The sequence below is a fragment of the Anser anser genome (assembly GCF_964211835.1).
Source record: "Anser anser genome assembly, chromosome: 15".
Lineage (NCBI taxonomy): Eukaryota > Metazoa > Chordata > Aves > Anseriformes > Anatidae > Anser > Anser anser.
The window spans coordinates 13,752,822-13,775,700 of record NC_139736.1 but is presented as its reverse complement, the minus strand read 5'-3'; the positions used below and the strand labels follow the sequence as shown (position 1 = coordinate 13,775,700).

Here is a 22,879-nt window from a genome sequence, read left to right as displayed (position 1 = left end):
GGCCACCTGAGCACGCTGCTGGCTCCTGTTCAGTCAGCTCTTGACCGAATACCCCAGGTCCCTTTCCGTCGGTTCTCCCCTCAGCCTTTAGCACTGCGTGGGTTTGCTGTGCCCCAGGCGCAGAACGCAGTGCTTACACGGCCGAAGCCAACAGGCGCTGGATTACGCAGGAACTGTTAGGTATGGCTGTATGGAAGGTGTCTTTTCATCTGTTTGTGCGGAGCTGTGACCACGGTGGGGTTACAACTGGCTGCGGGGTTCGTGACGAGCGGCGTGAGGGTTGGGGAAGTGACTGCGCGGTGAGGGCTGCGTTGCGGGGTTAGCCTCACGGCTGCTAGGGACTGCCTGCTGCCAGCCCGCCGGCACCGGTCGCTCGGGGATTAAACCCCAAAGCCCTGAAGCCGCCCGCTGACGGCAGGAACCCGCCCGCTACCGGCGCGGGGCGCTCTCGGGCCCTTCCGCGCCTCCTCGGCTCCGCTTCGGGAGCGCCCGGGGGCGGGCGGCTCTCCCCGTTGTCACGGTAACGCGGAGCCGCGCAGCGAGCGGTGCCTTCCGCGGCGGGGCGGCCCGGGAGACGGCGGCGGGAGCGCGCTGCGGCTCGGCCCGGGCCCGGCCTGCTCCCGACGGGTGCGTGCGCGCGCGGGGCGGCGGAGACGCGGGGGCGGGTGCGGGAGCGGGGCGGGCCTGCGCGGGGCCTGCTCGGGGCGGGGGGGCTGCGGGGGCCCGGCCGAGCTGGGGGCCGGGGGCGGCCGGATCGCGCCGCGGGCGGCTTGGCGGTGGCGGCCCGGGCGGGTGGGCCCCGGAGGGTAAAATTAGCGATTTTAAGCGTTTTAAAGTGAAAGCTCACGTTTCCGGCAGGCAGGGAGCCTTTGAAGAAGCGACGCTTTTTACAAAGGTAACCAAGGAAATATTGCGGTGGTGCGTGCTGGAAAATAGCTGTATGAGCGCCCTTGGTGTCAGGTTTTCTGGTAAGCCTGTGACTGGACACTGTTCCAAAAGAACAGCAAACCTAACCTTTGTCAGCCTCCCGGCGTCTCTAAATATGCGCACAACATGTCCATACAGAGCATGTAAGTAACTTTTTAAGAATTGTCACCGCAACCAGAATAGCGTAATTACATTCAAATTAAATTTGAGTTGCATATCTGAATGCAGGCGGTTGTCTTTTGCAATGCGTCTGTGCGTGCTGGCTCCCTGCTGGGATCTGTAGCAGTAGGAATCTCGAGTCTACTTCCCTGAGTTCCTGAAACTCCAAACAAATCAAAGCTAATTGGCTTGTAATGTATTTTAATACTATGTCAACTTGTAAGTAATGAATTGTGAGGGTTTTTTTTGTTTTGTTTTTTGTTTTTTTTCTGGAGGAAAATCGCTCCATACCAAAGGCTGATCTTCCCCTCTTTGTACAACTGTTCTGAGACCTGGTGAAATCTTGGTGGATGCCTGAGTTGGTAGGTACAGACAGATAGAGCTCCTCTGCCCGTGCTCTGAGACAGGCAGTTATCAATCTGCTTTAGTCCAGAAACCACATTACTGTGTTGGTGTCATATGACCTGTGAGCTACTAAACCTCGAAACACAACTTCCCGAAGGTCTTGGTATCCCAAGCACAGAGCCGTGTTAGCACAGGTGTACGGTGTCTGGACTAGAGCTGGCTTGTGTCTGGCCGGTTAAGAACAGGGGCAGGGAATGACCTTGAATCTCTTTATTTTTCTCTGTATGTGGACATTAACATAATACGAACTTTTATGAAGCACCTGTGGATTGTTTGGAAAGTGTCGGTCAGTTTATCTTCTCCTATTAAAGAGATCACCTATCTGGACTTGATCAAGTTCTATAGCGACCTTCAAAGTGCTGAACTTTGTCAGAAATTCTTCTCTTTTTTACCTTGAAACAAATAGGACGTGCTGTGCCAGAATCATTTGTAGAAAGTGGTCCTTGCGTTTCTTCCTTGAGAAGACTTCTTTGAGGAGGCAACTGTCAGTGTAAATGCGTGAGCCTGAAGCAGCAGTAAACATGGGGATAATGAATTCCCACGATTACAGCAAGCATAATGAATGTTGGTTTTGTGACTTCTTTATGCAGCTGTGTAATCCACTTACAGACTATTTATTTACATAGAGCAATCTACTCCACCGTTTGCATAGCTATTGAGATGGCAAAAAGTATATTAGGGATTGTCAGTGATGACAGTATCACCAAATCTGGTTTTAGTAAGTGCTAGTCTGCTCTCTTAAAGGTGTGCACTTAATTCCAAACGGGATAGTTAGCTGTACAGCTATCCTAGTTGGATTGAGTGGACACTCACATATGTAGTAAAGCAGACAATGTGGCTTGATGCGCACATTATGAATTGTCAAGGGACCATAAGCTCGACAAACTTGTTTTCTTCCCTCTCTGGGGGAGACTGAATAATCGAATAAGAAGTATTTGCGATTACAGATGCAATGAACAGGAAACTGAAAAGGGTGGTCCTTAAAGGAATTACAGATGTACGATTTCGTGTAATAAAATCTATTTCCTACCAGATGTTTTTTATTTAGGCATCTCAAATTTTTATTTGAATCTGAAGTGAATTTCTCAATTAACTCAACTTTTGAGCCAGTATAATGATTATTTAAATGTAGACCAACTTTTTCTGTTAAAGTACAACGAAGCAGATGTAGCAGGAATGGAAGTGTTAGAATGAGTACAGTATTTCATAACAGATGTGGAGATTTAATGAAATTATCAAAAATGTGAAATAAAGATGAAAAACAGTCCAATATGTATTTGAATTATTTTTTTTGGCGGGGAGGAGGGCAATAAAGCCAGATCCATGTGCTGTTACACATACATGGAGGTTGAGGGAGGTGATTGTCCCTGTCTGCTCTGCCCTTTTGAGGCCCCACTTGGGGTCCTGCGTCCAGGTCTTGAGCCCCCAGCACAAGAAGGATGTGGGGCTGTTAGAGTGAGTCCAGAGGAGGAAGGCCATGAAGATGATCAAGGGGCTGGAGCACCTCTCCTATGGAGAAAGGCTGAGAGAGCTGGGGCTGTTCAGCCTCGAGAAGAAAAGGCTCTGGGAAGACCTCACTGCAGCTTTTCAGTACTTAAAGGGGGCTTATAAAAAAGCTGGACAGCAACTTTTTACTTGGTCAGATAATGATAGGAGAAGGAGGAATGGTTTTAAACTGAAAGAGGGACAATTTAGGTTAGCTATTAGGAGGAAATTCTTCACTCAGAGGGTGGTGAGGCACTGGAGGAGGTTGCCCAGAGCAGCTGTGGATGCCCCATCCATCCCTGGAGGTGTTCATGGCCAGGCTGGATGAGGCCCTGAGCAACCTGATCTAGTGGGTGGCATCCCTGCCCGTGGCAGGGGGCTGAAACTGGGTGGTCTTTAAGGCCCTTTCCAACCCGAGCCATTCTATGATTGTGAATGAGTGTGAACGTAAGGGTGGATGGATCTTGCTGAAAGATCAAACTGCACATCACGAGGCTGACTGCGCTTGTTTCTGTTTCAGCGTGTGGCACTTCATGTTCTTAATCTGAGCGGCAAGGTACAAACCTACCTGTCTATTTTGAAATGTTGCATACCTTTCTAACCTATCTAATCGAAGGTGCTGAATCTAATTTTTCTTTTCTGGGGGAAGACAGCCCTCTTAAAACAAAATATTTATTTTAAGCATTGATGGAATATTTGAAGTAAAGAGACTTAAACAAGAATTTCTATTGAATCACTGTCTGATTGGTGACCTAGGCAAATCTAACTGCTGTACGTGCATGTTCCTACAGATTAATAGCTCATGGTTGAGCTGTCCATAAGAAAAATCTTCTCCAGAAAGGGAATCACCTAAACCTTTACCAGGAATTTTATATTTTTCAGGTTTTGACATTGTTTGTTAATAAATGAGGTGCTTAAGAGGTGGTTATCTCAGCTGTTCTTTGTTGTTTTGTTTTGTTTTGTTTTTAAACCAAGCCAGTGAGATCATACAACACAAATCCCAAAGACAATCTCCCTGCATAAACTTTTAAAGGCTTCATGTCTTGCTCCATTTCTGAGAAAGAACTCTGAAAAGAGCATTGCTTTCGGGTTCTTTTCCTTGAAAAATCATCATTTATTTAGTATTTTCATTCAGATACAGACAGGTTTTGTGGATCTTGAATGAGTTAAACTAATCTGTCCAGTAATTTCAACAGTACAAGCTCTAAAATGGTGACAACTGTTAAAGTTTACTTTGAAAAAAAGCTCAGGTATGAGACTTCACAACTTGAGATCACTCTGTACATTGACATCTTCGGATATGAAGTACTAGAAATACCTTTTTGGTAAACTCAGAGTTATTTCAGAGCCCTCTGAAATAAAGCAGTACAAGCCACTGAGAGACCAGGTGCTAGTCTATGCACTCTAGGGATCTGTGGACTACAAGGCCCAGTGCTCCTCAGCATTTTTTAATAATACCTCTTTAACCTTTTCCGTGTTCTAGATAGAGCACGTTAAGAAGGTGATGTGGTAGCTTCTTTTATTAACAACTTTTAGCATTCTGTTACAAACGCTTATTTTCCTTGTGCAGGTTTGCAGTCTGTGACAGCTCCTGGTGCTATGGCCGTGTACGTGGATCATCGAATAGATGCTCCTGAGTCAGTTGCCTCCCCATCTCATATAACGTGGCACTCGATCCATCCGCTCTTGGCAGTTGCTTCCATCAGCACAGCATCTGGGGGCTGTGTGGATATCTATCTGGAACAGGTGAGTAATCAGCAACTTTGCTTTTGGGCTTAATATCGTTCTGCTGTTTTGAAACTTCACTTTTGTATCATATTTGCATGTTTACTTATATGCTCCTTGAATCCCTGTCCCTACATTTTAATTATTGTCCGTGCTCCATGCTATTTAGAAAATGTCAGATTCATCAGCTACTGATTACATATGTTTTATAAAAAGCTATTCATAAATTAAATTGATCTCTTCATTGAAATTTAATTTTTACAGACTTAAGTCGTATTTGTGATAGTTACCATCTTTTTTTTTTTGATGCTCATAATTAAGAGAATTTTATGCTTAAAAATAAAATGGTCACATGCTTTTTTTTTTTAAAAAAAAAAAAACAACTTCAAGTGAATGAAATGTACTAAGAAGTATGAATAAAAAAACCATTCTTCCATCTTGAGTCTGAACTGATTTGCTAGACCCAATTTGTTCCATCTGAGTAGGTTGTTTAGTAGACAGATATTTGCTCTGCCTACTCTGATAAGCTTTACACAAGAGGCTTGTGTAGCACTTCCAGGGGAAAAAAGTATCTGTGCTGTTTAGGGAAATGGTAGTATAACCTATCTAGCAGCAGATGTACTGGAAACATTTAACTCTGTTAATAAGTGCATAAAAATGCACTTAAATTTATTCACTTAAATGCATAATTTTCAAAGAGCATTATTAAAAATTGTCATCCAAATTTTACAAACAGAAAAATAAATACATGAGGAGATTAAATGATTTGCCTGAAATAATACAGCAAACTATGCACAAAGGAAAGCCTACCTTTAAAATAACTGTTTAATTAGATTATTCTGTGTTCTTAATTAAGTCCCTTATTCTTTTTAAAAGTTTTTTTTTTTTTTTTTTTTACCTTGAAATGTGATTGAAGCCTTCTTATCATTCACACAGGAATAAGAGTTTGATATTCATTGAGAGCTCTTCATGCATGCTGGGGGGAGGAATAGCTTTGAAAAGCAGAGTGTGGCAATCATTTAATACCACTATGTTTTCACAGGCTATTTTCAAATGGGTGTACTGCATGTTGTAGCACATTTTTATGCACAGGAAATATCCATAAATACTTTGTGTAGCCACTTCATATGTCTTACCAGATGTTCTGTTACATATCAGTCCTTTATCACAGGAAAAGATCTTGTTGACTGGGAAGCAAATCTGAAAGTTTAGCTGCATATTTGTACTGAGCCTGTACTTTATTTCCATTTGCAGGGAGAACATGTGTCTGATGCACATGTTGAGAGAAGCTTTCAGGTCACATCACTTTCCTGGCACCCTTCCAGGCCGATTCTTGCAGCAGGCTGGGAGACCGGAGAAGTTACGATACTTAACAAACAAGACAAGGAGCACCATGCTGTACCACCAACTCATAACACCAAAATTACAGTCCTAAACTGGAGTACAAATGGTACCCACCTTGTGTCTGGTGATAGGGTAAGCAGTTGAAGTATCAAACGTGCATTTGATGTGGAACAGTGTTGCAAGCCCTGTGATAGAAAAAGATTATCGAATGGATTACTAGGGGAAGGAATAGTTGCAGGGGTAGGTGGATAAATTTCTTTGCTTCAGATACAAATTAAAATTGATGGGGAATAAACCCCAATTTTAGTGTTTTAACTTTTTTGCAGATCTTTCAATTCACCTTTAAATAAGTGTCTCTAACCTCACTATGTCCTGGGTAGTACGTTAGAGTGTAAGGCTGTTTGATGGATTGAATATTTGAGGTATATGCAATTTGAATTATTTGTATCAGTATATGCAGGAATTTTGTGTCACTCAAGCATAAAACCCAGATGTCAAGAATCCGAGAAGTCCAGATACAACTTAATCTGGACTTAGTGAGTGCACTCACCTGCAAGAAGAATTGTACAAATCTTTTGCATTAATGAAGTCTGTTTTGTTATAGCAATACCCTAAAAATGAGTTGAACTTATTGTATGGAAAATGTTTTAGAAATGCTTGAAATGTCAGTCTTTATTTCTTGATAATCTGGTTACCCTTTATATGGTGAAATGAGAATGAAGCAGTGGAATACCTAATATTCAAGATTAAGTACTCATGGTTTTGCCAGTTCTTGAATCAGCAAATGGAAAAGTGCTTTTTTAATATTCTTTCTGATAAGCTTGAGCTTCTCGAAGAATTTTTATTTTTTATTTTTAGAATTTTTATCTATGAGTCAGAGGAAAATGCAATTTTAAATCACTATTGGTAAAATCCTGTTGCACTTGCAGAAACTGAAAACTAAGAGTTACAATTGCATTTATGCTCTGAAATAGAAAGGAGACAATGTTGCCCAGACAAAAGATAACGAATAGTGTAACCGAGGCTTTATACAGAGATAACGTTAATGTAACTGCACTTTACATTAACCCTACATTTATGAACAGACTTTTTCGAATTGATTTTTGGTGTAAGATCCCAGTAAGTCTTCCCAAAACAGATGTAGCCAATCTTATAAGCAAGTTTAATTAAAAATGTTATAAGCTCATCCTAAGTGCTACTCTGAGTACTTATCAAACTAGAGTAAGCAGTGGTTTCAAGTAAGTGTCTTAGGAGGACAAAGCAAGACCTGCATGTATTGACATGAATGTTCTTCAGTTTTGCCTAGGTTAAATAGCTGTCACTGGAACAACCAACCTCAATGGACAGAACAGCATGACGTTTGAACTCAGTAAAGTTCAGTACAGCAAAAACTAGCTTTCAGCCTCTAATGGAATTCAATAAACACAGCTGAGCACAGTTCAAGGTTCTCTGTGGTATCCCTGGCCAATGAAATGTGGGTCCTTAAAACCCTGCAGCTGTTTAGCAGCCAGCTTGAGCTAATCAGCTTTGTGAAGAGCCAAGGCTTGTTAGGCTGGGTGCACAGCTGTTTCTGCATCCTGGGGCTAGTGCCAAGATTGTTTCTGCTAAAAACTGTATTGTGTGGGCCAGCTTATCCTGTTGCATGCTCACTGTCATCCTACTTGGTGCATGTTATACTCAGTGTGTGGTCTGTGCACCGTATGTACGCTTTGTTTCCTATATCCTTCCCAATAGTCTTTAAATATAGTTTTAAAATCCTTCTTGTGAAGGATGGCAGTATGGTGGTATAGATGATATCTTAATTCTGAAAAGAAGGTAGAACTTTCATTCTTGAAGGGGAAAAAAGATAGAAGCGTTACCTTGGAAGACCTCAGCTGCATCTTGTGTGGGTTCTAGTTAGGACTGTAAAGTTAAAGTGCTTACAGTGCACTACTGCTACTAGTATTCCACTTGTAGAAGGGCATACATCTTTTAAAAACAAAGAAAAATAGAGCAAATTATAATACCGTTTCTATTGTTGTCTGTCTTAATGAAACAAGATGATATTGAGCTTTGTATTGCAACCTGTTAGTTTTCCAGGTAATATGCAGGGGGCCTCCAACTGCTGTTTGCTTGCCTAAGTACTAACAGAATAACAAAAATAAATAATAATCTTTAAATTCCAGCTGTGAAGCTGTGGCATAAGTCAGCCTGTTGGGATTGTTGATTGATACGTCATGCTCAAGTCTTTTTGTGCGTCTGCCTTCTCCATTCTTTTTGGTCAGCGGGCTTTGAGGTTGATGTGCTTTCTGAGCAGGCACTGCAAAATGCTTGCTGTCTCCAAAACCTGTGCCAGGCTCCAAGGCTTGCACGGTGCTGGTACTTTGGTGTGTGCTTGTGTTTTTGCTTGCAGGAAAAATCACCAATTGGGACTATGTGATAGTAGTTAGTTTTTATCTATGCTGCAAATACGTATTTTTTAGAAACTATGAGTATTTGATTAGAAAAAACAAAGTGAATATGTATTCCTAATTTTTATGTAAAATTGATAGCCAAGTAAAGCTTAAGAATATAACCTCTCATAATATACAGGAACAATCTTGAGATTTGTCTGTAAGACTGAAGTTTTGTTTGGGATGAGGTAAGCATGTAAATGTTGGGCAAATGGAGTTAAGGAAAGGGACAATTAGGGTAAGTGTCGGAAAAAAAAATTGAGACTATGTAATACTTTCCTTGAGAAGTGCTACAGGCATTGTTGTTCAAGGTATTTTTAAAATTAGGCCAAAAGAAAGGGCACAATTATTTTCCAGAGCTAACTTGTATTGACTACTATTGAATTTATTAGCCAACTAGTATTTATTCCTTCATTATCTATGATTCTTCTAAGTTTTCTCTTTTTTTTAAAAAAACAGAACAATGAATTCTCATTGTACTCAGGTGCCTGCTCTGTGAAAGAAAAGAAAAGCTCCCTGCTTATCTTAAGCATTACTGTCCTGTGGCTCAATACTTTTTCCTTTAGCAACCAGACTACTCACAAAAAAAAGCGTAAAGGGAGCTACCTAAGAAAATACCTGCATATGCAGAGGAACATTGTTTTGCAGGGCTATTTTACTAGGAATGGATGTTATCAACAAGTATTTTTAGATAACTTGATTTTAAATAAGCAAATGTTGTAATTTTAAAAATCATTTGTATTCATTGTTGCTTAGGTTTAAAATGGAGTAATTATATGCGTCCTTTAAATTAAAAGAAAGGTATTGCTCCATCACTAAAATATTCTGAATTGATCACTTAATGTGCACTGAGTAGTAAAGAATCTGGATTCTCATCTACGTGCAAGGTATAATGAATTAACTGTTGTCTTTTTTCCAGCATGGTGTCTTGGTTCTATGGAGAATGGACCAAAGAGGTCGAGTGCAAGGTCCTCCCATGCTGAAACACGAGTATGGAAAACGTCTGTCTCACTGTGTCTTTCGACCACCACCTCCTGGCGAGTAAGCATTGTGCCTCTGTCAGAGCACTGGTAGACTCGGTCCTTCTCTTGTTCCACAGAAAGAAAAACCTGCTTATAGACAATGAAAAAATAATAATAAAAATAGAAAATCATCCTCCTAATTGTCCTCTGGTTCCCAGTTCTCCTCTCCCTCTAGTTGCTATGGAGGCCATGTGTTCTGTACGCAGCAACAAATCTTCATTTTGTCAATACCTTTTTCTTTGTTGCTGCTGATTCTTTCTTTAGTCCTAAGTGGCAATGTTGCTGACTGTGAAAAGCAGAAAGCACGCTGAAAACAATTATCCATGAAATTATTGGCAAGAACAATTGAGCTCTTAAATATTACATCTTTTCTCTCCAATCAAGAAATTAGAATCAGTTCTAGTATAAAACAGAAAAATAAACAACACCCACCACCAACAAAACACACCACAAAACAATAACCCCCCAAAAAAGAATTTTCTTTGTCTGGACCATTTCTTTGTCTCTCTGTGAAAAAGTAATAGTGCTTATAGGGAGGAAAAAAGGTGAAGCAATACAAGTGAATACTATTATTAAAATTTTGTTTATCTGGGGGCTTGTTGGTTTCCAACCAGTGTATGAAACATCTTCTCTCTTTACAATGTGTCTTATGAATTATTAATTCAAGTTCTTTAGGATGGAAAGTACTCTTATGTAAGGAATTGGAAATGAAACATCTCTGATTGTTTCCAGGGATTTTGTACAGCTGGCAAAAGCAGCTGTGAGTGGTGATGAGAAAGCCTTAGATATGTTTAACTGGAGAAAAGGTGGAACAGGAGCACCACTGAAAATGGGACTCCAGGAAGGACTGTCCTTCTTTGTCACACTGATGGATGGTAAGAGCAAAACACTTTTCCGGACTGATGAAAATTTGTCTACTTAATGCTTCAAAACTGTTCAGTGCAAGATAATCCTGTTTTCATATATACAACGGGATAGGGTATTCATAGATGTTGAAGAATATTTGGTAAGAAGAAATTAATAAAATGCTGAAAATGTTAATGTCTTCAGGGTGAGTCCTCTCTAAAAAGAACACTATGTGTTGGATTAGTCAGGTTCCCAAAGGAGTGAGTGTAAGAAAAGTGTAACACTCAAATGCAAGTAAAATGATAAGCTGTCAGCATTTTATACAAAAATGAGAAATGCCTTTAATATGTGGTGTTTTTTTTTTTTCTAGAAATGGTCAAATGCTACTAAAACATACATTTTAAAAATAATGTTTGTTTGTTTGTGTTTACTTTTTTCTCCCTATGCTTTGGTACGATGCTTCTGTATAAGGATGGCAAAATGTCTTTACCTGTTGGTGGTTTTTTTAGGTTTCTTCCTAATATTCTTTCTTCCTCTGCCATGTCTCTTCCTCCTGCTTTTATTCTTCTGGGTGCTAGTTTGTTACCAGCTAATTTTCTTCCTACCCCCGTTGTTCTCATGATGCCTTTCCCTAACCTGTTAACTCTTTGGACAAGAGCCAGAATGTGAAACAGGCACTGTAATGAGTATTTTTCTGGTAGGTGATTTGAGTATGTAATCCTCTCCATTCAAGTGCTAACTACTCCAAAAATCTATCTAAGTTATGCTAGTTCCACAGATCAATTACAGCATGATTCAATGTTTATATTCATTATGACAGTAAAATGTCATAAATGACATAATTAACACCAGTATGATCGTAGGAGTGACGTTGTCTAGCTGTGTATTTTTCTTGCAGAGCAGTGAGCTGTACCTTAATTTGATTTGTGGGGTGTAAACCTCTTCAGTAGATAGGAACTATTCAAATAAAAATGGGATACAGGACTCTTGTTAGACAGATGTCAAAAGTGGAAATCTTTGCATAGCTGTGTGGCTGTTACCAGGTGCTTTGAAAGGGAGCATGTATTGGTACACATCTCCTTCTAGAGACAGACTCAGTGTCCTGAAAGTGGGTGTCCTCAACATTTTCTTGGTTTCTCAGGTCTTCTCTTTATTTTTCTTCTTTATTTTTCTTCTTTATTTTTCTTCTTTATTTTTCTTCTTTATTTTTCTGTCAGATGATACTGGTGGTTTCTTTTGAGCTTTCTTACTGCAGAAGATGATAATGCATAAGTATTTTGGACCTAGTTCTTGTTTTAGGCAGAGATCGGTCATAACTTCAAAATCAGTTAACATTTTCATAGGGTTTAAATGTGATCTCTAAAATAATTATTACCATTGTGGTTTTCACCACAAACTTATTAAATAAAAATGAATTAAAATTATTGCCTTCAAATTGTTTTTAATGTTTTAAACATTGCTATTGTATATTTTTAAATCTCAGAAGAGACTTGACTAAGGACAATAGAGCATCTTTTAAAATAAACAATAGAGCTTGTCAAAAAATATCAAATATATCCCGAGTTTTGAGTACTAGTCTAGATACATTGTTGCTTCCAAAATTCTAATCTCTGTATTTACTAAAAAAAAAAAAAAAAAAAAAAAAAAAAAAAAAAAAGGAAGGATGCGTGTGTGAAATTCAGGTAATATGTTACATGAGATGCTTATCTGAAAAAAGGATTCAATGAAACAGGATAAAGCATAAAATGAAACAGTATGGGATCAGGTGGGAGAGGAGTTTGAAAATAGATTTTTTTTTTAATGTAGGTAATATAGTTGATATATAGAGGGTGATAATGTGTTTGCAAGAGGTTTGTAAATTAAAACGTTCTTTTTATTAAAGGAACCTCATATTACCTCTTAGGTACAATAATGCGGTGTAGGTCCTTAGTGATCACTCTTACACATTTGTTTTCTATTTCAGCTTTTTTTTTTTTTTAATATATATATTTCTTAGAGCTTTTTAATTTGCACCAATTTGAAATGCCACATTTAAATAATACCATGAATTGCCAAGAAGTTGTGTTACGTGCATTGGATCTGTTAAATTTTGGTGACTTCATTTGTTTGGTGATTTCAGTAATGTAATTTGCAAACTACTAATTATAGGATTTCTCACTGCATAGGCCTACATAAGACTTATGCAGTATTGCAGTTTAACCAGGTGATACACGTTACGTTGTTAGTGTTCTTAGACACAATCTTATTTGCTTTTTTATTATGTCTCTAGTATACGTAATTTCTTGTAAAATTCATGTAGAAGAGCTGCATTTAGTGCGTGTGTGTGTAAGGTGGGGTGTTCCTAAACAATGAAGAACTTTATATCCATGAGCTTCTTCAATCTAAACTTCTGTGTAAATTGTACTAATTCTTAGCTGTACTTCTTTCAGAAGTTATTAATGGTGAGCCTTCACATACCTCATATCTATGCAGAAAGTGTACTTTTAGCTTCAAAATATTTCAATGATGCTATTTAAATGAATTGCATCTGGATTTTCTAGTTGAGTAAAAGAGAATAATTTTTATCTGTTGCTCTCGTTAGTTATCGTAATTGAGACAAACCAGGAGGCGAGAATTGTGGTTATTTTACTCTTAGCACTTAAGGAATATTATATTAAAGCAGAAAATAACAAAAATGATTTTTGTGGCTACAAGTGCTGTTACCTAAGAGCTGTGTAACTTGTTTATATATACTATAGGTTCTGTGCATTATGTGAATGAGAAAGGAAAGACGAGCCGTGTATTGTCAGCAGACAGTCTGGTACAAAAGCTTCTGTTCATGGAGAAAGGAGATGTGTTAGTTGTCATAACAGAAAACCTGCTGTTGTCCTTGCATAAAATTACTCTTGAGGGAGAAGCAGAGGAGCTCATGAAGGTAAGAGTCAGACTGCAAGTTAAAGTTGCAATGTTGAATCTTTTTTTAGAATTTTTGATGATTATTTCCTTTAGTCACAAATGAACCAGCTTTTTTGTTTTTCATATATTACCTTGATGAGCAAATATACACTCATATAAAAGTGAAATAGTAGTTACTGAATAGTTACTGAACTTGGAAAGATGGTTTTCATCTTGCTTTTGTGTTTTTTTTTTCTTATTTTCTTCCATTTTGACCCTCTATTAATCTCTTTGCTCCTTACTTACCTTGTCTTAGTGAATTAGAGAAGAATTAGATTTTATAAGTATCAACTTTTATCTCTAATTCCAGTACAATCAAATATTAGTTAAAATGTTTTGTGGACAGCTACATTCATAAACAACATCCAATCCATGATTTGCCCATTACTTCTCTCAACTATCATCCTTATCACAAATTCCTCATGCCCCATGTTGGGTGCCAAAAAGGACTGTGGTGGTTTTACTCAGGTGGGCAGCTGAGCTCCACCACAACCACTCTCTCTCTTCCCCTTCTCTAAGGGAAAGGAAAAATATGATGAAAAGGGCTCAAAGGTTGAGATGCGGACGGGGAGATCACTCATAGAATGGCTTGGGTTGGAAGGGACCTCAAAGACCATCTAGTTCCAACCCTCTTGCCATAGGAAGGGATGCAACCACTAGATCAGGTTGGCCAAGGCCCCGTCCAGCCTGGCCTCGAACACCTCCAGGGATGGGGCATCCACAGCTGCTCTGGGCAACCTCTTCCAGTGCCTCACCACCCTCTGAGTGAAGAATTTCCTCCTAACATCTAACCTAAATTGCCCCTCTTTCAGTTTAAAACCATTTCCACTTGTCCTGTCACTATCTGCACGAGCAAAGAGTCGCTCTCCATCTTTTTTATAAGTCCCCATTAGGTACTGAAAGGTTGCAGTGAGGTCTCCTTGGAGCCTTCTCTTCTTCAGGCTGAACAGCCCCAGCTCTTGGCCTTTCTTCGTAGGAGAGGTGCTCCAGCCCCTTGAACATCTTCATGGCCCTCTTCTGGATCCACTTTAATAGATCAACATCCTTGCTGTGTTGGGGTCTCCAGACCTGGACGTAGTGCTCACAAGGGCAGAGTAGAGGGGCACCTTTACCTACTCATGCTCCTCTTTTGATGCAGCCTAGGACACAGTTCACCTTCTGGGCTGCAATCGCGCACTGCTGGCTCATGTTGAGGTTTTTGTCCACCAGAACCCCCAAGTCCTTCTCTGCAGGGCTGCTCTCAGTGAGTTCTTCTCCCAGTCTGCACTCATGTCTGGGATGGCCCCCACCCAGGTGCAGCACCTCGCACTTGGACTTGTTGAACCTCATTAGGTTCACATGGGCCCAGTTCTCAAGCTTGTCCAGTTCCCTTTGATGCCATCCCTTCCTTCTGGTGTATCAACTGCGCCACTCAGTGTACTTAGTGTCATCTGCTTACTTGCTGAGGGTGCACTTGATCCCCCTGTCTATGTTGTTGATAAAGATATTAAACAGTACTGGTCCCAGAACAGACCCCTGAGTTACACCACTTGTCATTGGCATCCAACTGGGCACAGGGCCATTAACCATCACTCCCTGGGTGTGGCCTTCAAGCCAACTCCTTATCCACTGAATGACCCACCCATCAAATCCATCTCTCTCCAATTTGGAGACCAGGGTGTCATGTGGGACAGTGTCAAAGGCCGTGCAGAAGTCCAGGTAGATGGTAGTTAATGATGGTAGATGGTAGGTAATGGTAGGTGGTTGTTAATATCCTCAGTTTTAGCATCACCATTTGCGCAGAGTTGTCTTCTATTTTAAATTAGAAGGAGCAGTACCCTCCTCCTCTCAGTGATGTTGTCTATGTTGTCTTTGTCTGCAAATCTGAAAGATAATTTTGTTCTTAGATTGTAAAAGTGTTCATTGCAGCTGCAAAAAGTCTAGGAAGGTTTAAAACAGAAACCCTTATGTCACAGAATCACAAATAATAATGTGGTCACCCAAAAATCATTGTATGGGGAAGAAAAATAAACTGACCTTATCCAGGACATATAGCCATCTTGACTCAACATGTAAATAAAATACTGTTGAAGAATAGCGCCTTTGGGGGTGAGGGAGAACCTTCATTTTTTTTCTGATCTTGTTGATCTAAGATCAGAAAAGAATGAGCACTTGTATGTTAATCTTTTTATTAATCATTACTTATTTTTGACTAAATTAAGATCTGGTATTTCACGTTTTAAAAGAATGCTTACCAAGTTCTAAGAGGAGATCTAATACAAGAAGAAACACTGTTCCTTACCTACTTACCTGTCTACAAAACTTCTTTTACTGAATTTATATACATCGTATATTTGATATGTTTAATGGTGATCAGTGAGGGGAACTCCTTGATCTTTCAGAACTATTTGACAGATCTCGTTTTACATTTTAACCTTGTGGACGTACTAAGCAATTCAGGTGCTTAGTGTCTTTCAGTGTGTTGATCCTACATTTCATGTATTTATTTTTGGTTAACAGGTTAAGTTGAGTGGGAAGATTGCTCATTCTGCAGACATCATTTTAATAGACCATAGCCTTATTGTTACAGCAATAGGTGAGACAGTAGTCAGGTAAGAATCCTGTTTTAAATCTATTTTTGCTGCCCATGAGAACTGCCAACTAAACAGTTTATTATCTGCAGTGCACTGAAGTTTTTTCTGAAGTGGTATTGTCTTTTTTTTTAACTGGTAATGTGTATAAACAAAACAAAAAGACTTCAAAAATGTCTCATTTTCTTTCACAAAATACAAATAATTAACTGAAAAACCTGCTTCCTTGAGAAATGAAACTACTTGTGTTTATTTTCCTTTCTCAAGGTAGTTTTATTTTATCAGCCAGTACTACCCAGGCTTTTTCTTTTCTGAATGCCTTTTTGTATTTCTTTTTGAAAATATATATTTTTTTTTTTCATGAAAAAGCCATTTCACTGTTCTTTCTATCTTTATCTTCTGATTCTTATGACAGTCATAGCAACAGGAAAAAAGTGCTTGCTTTTCAGGATTTCTCTATTGCTCCAATATAATGCAAGTATTCTGGTTATTTCTGTCTCTAATTCTTTAAACTAAATACATCACTTTGCCATGTTGCTGTTATAATGTTTTGTAGTTTTGTTTTTTTGTTTTGTTTTGTTTTGCATCTTTTTAAAGTACTATGTATTTTTTCCCTGTCTTTCCTATGATTTACTCTACGTATTTTATCAAAATTTGAGGAGACAAAGGAGACTATTCCATTAACATCAGTATTTCACTTGTTTGAGTCTCCCTACTCTCGGACAAACTATCTGCTACTGTCAGACAAAATAATCTGGTAATCTTGTGAGAATGTTATAAAGACCAAATGTTGAGCAGGAAGATATTTGACAATGTTTAGTTCTAGAAAGTACATCTGGAATCCAAAGGGCTACTGCTTGAGATGGAATATTCTTAAAACTAATGAGCTGAGCTGGGTGGAAGAAGGTAGCAGCAATGCCTCACTTACTTTCTTTTCTTCTTAAGACTGGATTTACTTTCTTTTTTTCTTAAGACTGGATTTGCTTCTGACTCCTTCACAGAATATTACAAAATATCCCGTGGACTAAAAAGACAAAGGAAAAGAAAGGAGATTAAGAAATTCACATTCCAGAGGCAGCTGCTAGCAATTTCATTTTAGGAATTAAATGATTGGGCCATTATGGAATCATAGAATCAGGAAGTTGCAAATTAATGCCATGTACAGCATCCTATTGACTGTTTAGCAAGACACCTGGAAGAAAAAGCATTGTTAACTCTTGTTTTGTGTGCCTTAGGTTCTGGGATTTGGACCGAGGTGAGAATTATGTGCTATCCCTAGATGTGCAATTTGGATTTGAGGCAGGAGAGTGTATTAACTGTATTTCCTACTGCAGTGCCAAAGGTGAGAAATAATATGACAGCTCTGTTTACTGGATCCTAAACCTTGTCAAATTGTTATTCTTCAGTGCCCTTTAGTCGTTTTAGTATAATTTTCTTGTTACTGGGTGTTTCAGTAATAGCACGTTAAGTAGAAGTGTTTTAGTCTAGCTCAGGAGTGCCCTTTCGAAGGAACAATGAGATCATTTGTACTCAGCACACTTTGTCTCCTATTGTGAAGTTGTCTCCAAGCACACCATCTGGATTCCCTTTGATAGCAAACTAGTAGATGTATTCCTGGAGTATATATAATGCACTCCAACATGTTATGGGCAGGCTACAAGCATACATTAGAGCTAGTGAAAAGCAGAACTCACTAAACATGTATAGTGTGGACATCAAGTCCTTACAATTGGTTTCTCTACAGAGCTCCTAACTCCTAACTGTTGCCTTGTTTGCTAAAGTAGGCACAGCTAGGGTCTACTAGAATGGTTTTTAATGGTGACTTGCCTATCTATACTACAAAAGCAGATATTTGATTAATAAACAGTTAAAATGAAATCATTGTCTGATATATTTAAAAGATAACTTCATCTTATGGCTTAGAAAATGGGCATTGGTTTTCAAATGAAACTTATATCCTTTTTCCAGAAAGGTTCTCCAGTACAGGGCCAGAATGCTGGTGTGCAGAAAGGCAAAGAAATGAACTGTTCTAGAACAAGGCTTCTCAGTACCTCAGAACCAGAGTGGGGCTTCCTACTGCTTTGTATAATGTTTGTGTTTTTCTGAAGCTTGGTGAGGTATGAAATGTCTAAAATGCCTGTGAATGGCAGGTCTCCTAGCAGCTGGTACTAACAAAGGGAGAATAGCTATGTGGAGGAAGGCATCAGGATCCAGTCAGAGCATCCAGGCTTTGGAGAACAAGGAGAAGTGGAAGCTCCAAGCACCTACAGAACTTGAAGGAAATATCACTCAGATTAAGGTAACACAGGAAAGAGTCTTGTGTTTTATTAGGACTTCACAAACCTTACTTGAATATATCTTGTCTGTGGAATAGATGACTATGATTGCTATCCTACAGACACGTGCCAGCAAGAAACCAGTGTTCTAAAGGAGGACAACCTCTGAATAAAGCAACTTTCAAAACTGAAATAGGCAGAAGTGTTACCTCTTTGTAGCTATTGTGTTACAGACAGGGTTGAAATGCTCAGCAGGATTATGAGCTGAAATGTAAATAGATCGTAGAATCATAGAATAGCCCGAGTTGGATGGGACCCATAAGGATCATCAAGTCCAACTACTGGCTCCATACAGGATGACTACCTAAAAATTAAACTATATGTCTGAGAGTGTTGTTCGAGCTCATCTTGAACTCTGTCAGGCTTGGTGTCACGACCGCTTCCTGGAGAGCCTGTTCCAGTGCCCAACCACCCCTTCAGTGAAGAACCTCTTCCTAATATCCAAAATTTACATAAATTTATTAAAATAGCAAGAAAGAAAATAGAAAAGAAAGAAATATCAAATAGAATATATATATATATATATATATAAAATAGAATAGAAAGAAAAACCAAATATCTGGTGCCTTTCAAGAGAATCTTTTCACATAAGACTGGGAAGTACTTTAAAAGCAATGGCATTTGCTTGCGCTAGGTAGGATGTGTAGTGAGGGACTGTATCAGTCCTACTTACAAAATTAACACATAAGTAATATTTAGGTCAAGATCCCAAGCTAAGATGCTTCAGTAACAAAAGGCCCAGGAGATGGGAAATGGTGTGTACCATTAATATATCATGTGTCTGCTAATAATTAGAGGGGGGGGAAGAGACATAGGTTTTTGTCAGCTTGACCATTTAAGCATTTTCTAAGTAACAGGATATAGAGTGCCGCCCAGAAGTAGCACCTTCTTCACAACATTTGTTAGCATAAACAAAAGCATTGCCAAAGAATTATCAACAGTCCCTGTGTTTTATCTCATAATCAAGTAATCTTTAATTATGAAAACTATATATTTTTTTGTAATCCTTGCATTCTATTTTTTTTTCAAAATTGTTAGGTGTAGAATCTTTTGATAATTCCTATAAAAGAGTTTTGCTGTGTTACCATGAAAAACTCAGAACAGAAAGCCATATACTATGGTGAGGTCAAAGGACAGCAATAACTTCTTTTTCCACTCCTTGGAAATCTAATATTTTTTCAACCTGATATAGTGGCTTCTAAAGAGAGGAGGTTAGAAATGCACTCTAACTTGTCTGTTGTGCAGCATAGTATTCTAGTTAACAGTAACTAAATATAAACAAACCATGCAAATTAGCTTTATTTTTCATATCGTGCTCTTGAATAAATGAAATAACTTCCAAATACAACTATTTAAATCAATATTGTTGGAAAGACAGTCGCAGAAATATCAATGTCTACACCAGTGAATAAAAAAATCTTTGAAAATCAGGAAATTAATATGAAACTTCAAATAACTTCGAAGGAATCAGAGACCTTTGAGACTTGGCACTAGATTTTATAGAGCGTATCTGCCGCTGTACAACAGCAGAGTTGGTCTTGAAAGGGATTTTCTGTAGTTATTAGAAACTTCAGAATTAATTTAGCCCATGGTAGTATGTCTGCATCAATGGTCTCTGGTAGGTTTAAAAAAAAGAAAAGCCAACAGAACAGCCATCTAGCAGCAAAGGAACACCCCTCATCCCTCCCTTCTGTGTCTTCCCGGGTCCAGCAACAAAGGCAACTCCTGTGTCAAACCTGTGCCATGAACTATGTACCTTACTTATCAAGGAGCATTATCAATAGTGTTTGAGTTCAGGCATAGCACCAACCTCTGCCCCGTGTGTGTGATTATAGGGTCCAGACTATAAATGGATCATCTCTGACTAAATCTTATGAAAGAGTTCTTTTGTAGTACACTGGCTGCCACAATGCTTTCTTGAAAAGAATCATCCTTTGATAGGAATAAACATGAACAATGCTAGACATGCTTGTTTAATTGTGAATACGGAAAGACAGAATGAAAACGGGAGCATCAATTTCTCTTTACTATAGAAAGAATTCATCAGCTGTATGTTAAAAACTGTCCTTGCAGGCAGTCTCAGAAGCAGATCTCACTGTTCTGTCAAATTTTCAAAGGTATCTCCAGGTTTAGCAATGCTCTGTGCAAGTGCTATTTTTAAATCCTAAAATAAAAAGGGAAGGATAACCTACATAGAAACTCAATTAAAAAGCTAGAACATTTTCCCCCCTTCTCCTTGAAGAATCCCCGTGTTCTTTTGGATCCCTTTATGCATGTGATTTAGCAGGGTTTGGTAAGGAGGTTGTACAACATTGAGAGGGATATGAAACTGCAGAAAAGAATAAGGTAATCAAATAAGATACTATGCATGCAACTTGCTTGTACAGATCATAGCATGATTAAGCCTTTTAAATAAGTGATTCTCTCATGAGTATAAATGTAAGGTGGTACAAAACTATCTTAAGAAAAAAGTGGTTTTAATATAAAAATAGCTCCTCCACTTAAACTAAGGGAGTCCAAGTAGCTGGGTAACTAGCATAATAGCTTTCATCTGTAATAATTCCTAGTCATTGGCTGTAGTTGGACTTCCATATTTGTGTGCATTTGTATATGAGTGTACATATATATCTTTACAAATAAAATGTTTATACCATCCTAACCCTTCTCATCTGTCTTGGGATGATGCTATGATTGTTCAAGATCTTAGATGAAATTGTGCATTTTGCTTTTTTTTTTTTCTTGCTCTCATGTGCAGTGGGGCTCCCGAAAAAATCTACTAGCAGTGAACAGCATCAGCTCTGTGGCGATCCTCAGTGAGCAGGCCATGTCGTGTCACTTTAATCAGCAAGTGGCTGCTGTACAAGTGTCTCCCAGCCTGTTTAACGTGACCTTCTTCAGCACAGGAACCACCCACAGTCTTCATGTTGATATGACTGTTAATGGAGTCTTTGCTACTAAGGTTATGTTGGTCTTCTCATTCATTTTTCTCAGTTCTTTGCCTAGCTAGATGTATAAAGACCAAACTTTCCAAGTCCTTAATATAATTCTTTGATATTCCATTTTAGGGTGTAATGGAAGTATTCTTATGACAATAGCAATCATTCTGTGGTGGAGCTGGTTTTCAGGTAGCACAGTGACTCAGTAGTCCTCTGGATGCTGACTTCTCTTTTTTGGGTTACTAAAGGCCTTCCAATCCAATATACAGATGAACTAGTAAAAGATGGCAATTGTGTGGAAGGTCTTACTGTGTTACTGCATAAATTACAGTATGAGTCCAGAATAAAAATGTTTATGTTTTGGTTTTTGATTGTTTTTAGGATGCTGTAGTATTTTGGAACGGGAAGCAAGTTACTGTCTTTGAGTGTTCAGAAGATACCTTAAGAAGTGCAGGTAGTGATTCCTTTATGTCAAAATTCCTTTTTTCTTTTCTTTCTTTAAAAAGAAGAAAAAAAAAAAAAAAAAAAGCTCACCCACAGTTATTGTAATGATGGTTTCCTTGTGATCCTTCTTCCAGGCTCTTTTCTTTGTGACTCTCCAGTTCTGTCGATGCATGGAGAAAATCTGTACACGGTTGAGCCATATCGGGTCCAGGTCCGTACCTGGCAGGTAAGGGCTGATGAATACATGGAACAACAAATATGTCTTACTGTTTTTCAAAGACTGGTGTCACAGCTTAAAAAATAATTGGAAGTTCTGTAAACATATTGACTCTAAATTTGTCATAGGAAAAATGTGTTGAGGATTTTAGCTGTAAGTTCTACATGTTGTGTTCTTTAGTCTGTTACGTTTAAACACTACTGCACTGTAGCTAATACTAATAAGTATTTATAATAAAAAACAGAATTATATAGGGACCAGAATGCTTATGAGCATGTAAATTGTATGCATATGAATATATAGTACTGATGGAAAAATTATAATATTAAATGTTTTAAGAGGAAAAAAAAAATACCCTGTGCACATTCTGTATGTTCCTGTGGAGTCTTCTGCATACGTTTTGCAGCCTCTGCTTGTCCATGAGAACCAAAAAGAGAAATGTAATATTACCATTCTGTGATACATAATTTTATTTAAGAAATAAATATTTAAGAAAGGGAGGTTTTATCAGAATGAGGACTGAACTAATGTTTTTCTAGATGTGTATTAGTGGACCTTCAGGGAGCTGTATTCATGCATCCCTCTTAGTTGGAAAAAGTTGTATTATCAAAGAGGCCATTTTTGCACAAGTATTTCTATAAGTTTTAACTCTTTTGGAGGCTATACATCCAGTTTTCTACGTGAAGCAGATTGTGGTTTTGGAGACCTTTTGTGAGGGATGTGTATGCAAAGTGCAGTTTCTCTCATTTTTTTGATAGTGATTTGTCTAACATAGAAGTTTAGCAATTAGCTTAGTAATAAGTAATAAAATATTAATTCTGAATGTACAAACCAAGTGTTACACCTTTTTTCTCAGGGAACAGTTAAACAGCTTTTGGTGTTCTCTGAAGCAGAGGGGAATCCGTGCCTCTTGGATGTCTGTGGAAACTTCTTGGCTGTGGGAACTGATTTGGCTCACTTTAAAATCTTTGATCTCTCTCGCAGGTATTAATAAGCCTTTAAAAACAATCTGTTCGTATTTGAGGACATTTTCTGTGGGGAGGGGCGAAATCTTTAGCTGGTTTTGATGCACTGAAAAGTGATAACCTCTTTGAATC

The 22,879-nt window shown here is 38.7% G+C and overlaps 1 protein-coding gene across 5 annotated transcripts in view; it reads left to right on the top strand.

The window, feature by feature from the left end:
* Positions 1-509: 509 nt before the first annotated feature.
* IFT140 (intraflagellar transport 140) overlaps positions 510-22,879 on the top strand; it is a 76,975-nt gene continuing 54,605 nt past the window's right edge. Inside the window, exons 1-13 of one of the 5 annotated variants that reach the window (XM_083800041.1) lie at positions 510-627; positions 4,547-4,722; positions 5,956-6,177; positions 9,397-9,518; positions 10,232-10,374; positions 13,084-13,259; positions 15,779-15,870; positions 17,085-17,191; positions 18,000-18,148; positions 20,941-21,144; positions 21,503-21,575; positions 21,700-21,791; positions 22,639-22,766. In XM_083800041.1, the coding sequence (XP_083656167.1) occupies positions 4,576-4,722; positions 5,956-6,177; positions 9,397-9,518; positions 10,232-10,374; positions 13,084-13,259; positions 15,779-15,870; positions 17,085-17,191; positions 18,000-18,148; positions 20,941-21,144; positions 21,503-21,575; positions 21,700-21,791; positions 22,639-22,766 (1,655 nt within the window). In that variant the 5' untranslated portion in view covers positions 510-627; positions 4,547-4,575. Of the gene's footprint in view, positions 628-809; positions 1,071-1,361; positions 1,449-4,546; positions 4,723-5,955; positions 6,178-7,583; positions 7,744-9,396; positions 9,519-10,231; positions 10,375-13,083; positions 13,260-15,778; positions 15,871-17,084; positions 17,192-17,999; positions 18,149-20,940; positions 21,145-21,502; positions 21,576-21,699; positions 21,792-22,638; positions 22,767-22,879 lie in introns of those variants that run through there. The other 4 variants (XM_083800040.1, XM_083800043.1, XM_083800042.1 and 1 more) reach the window with 4 other exon arrangements.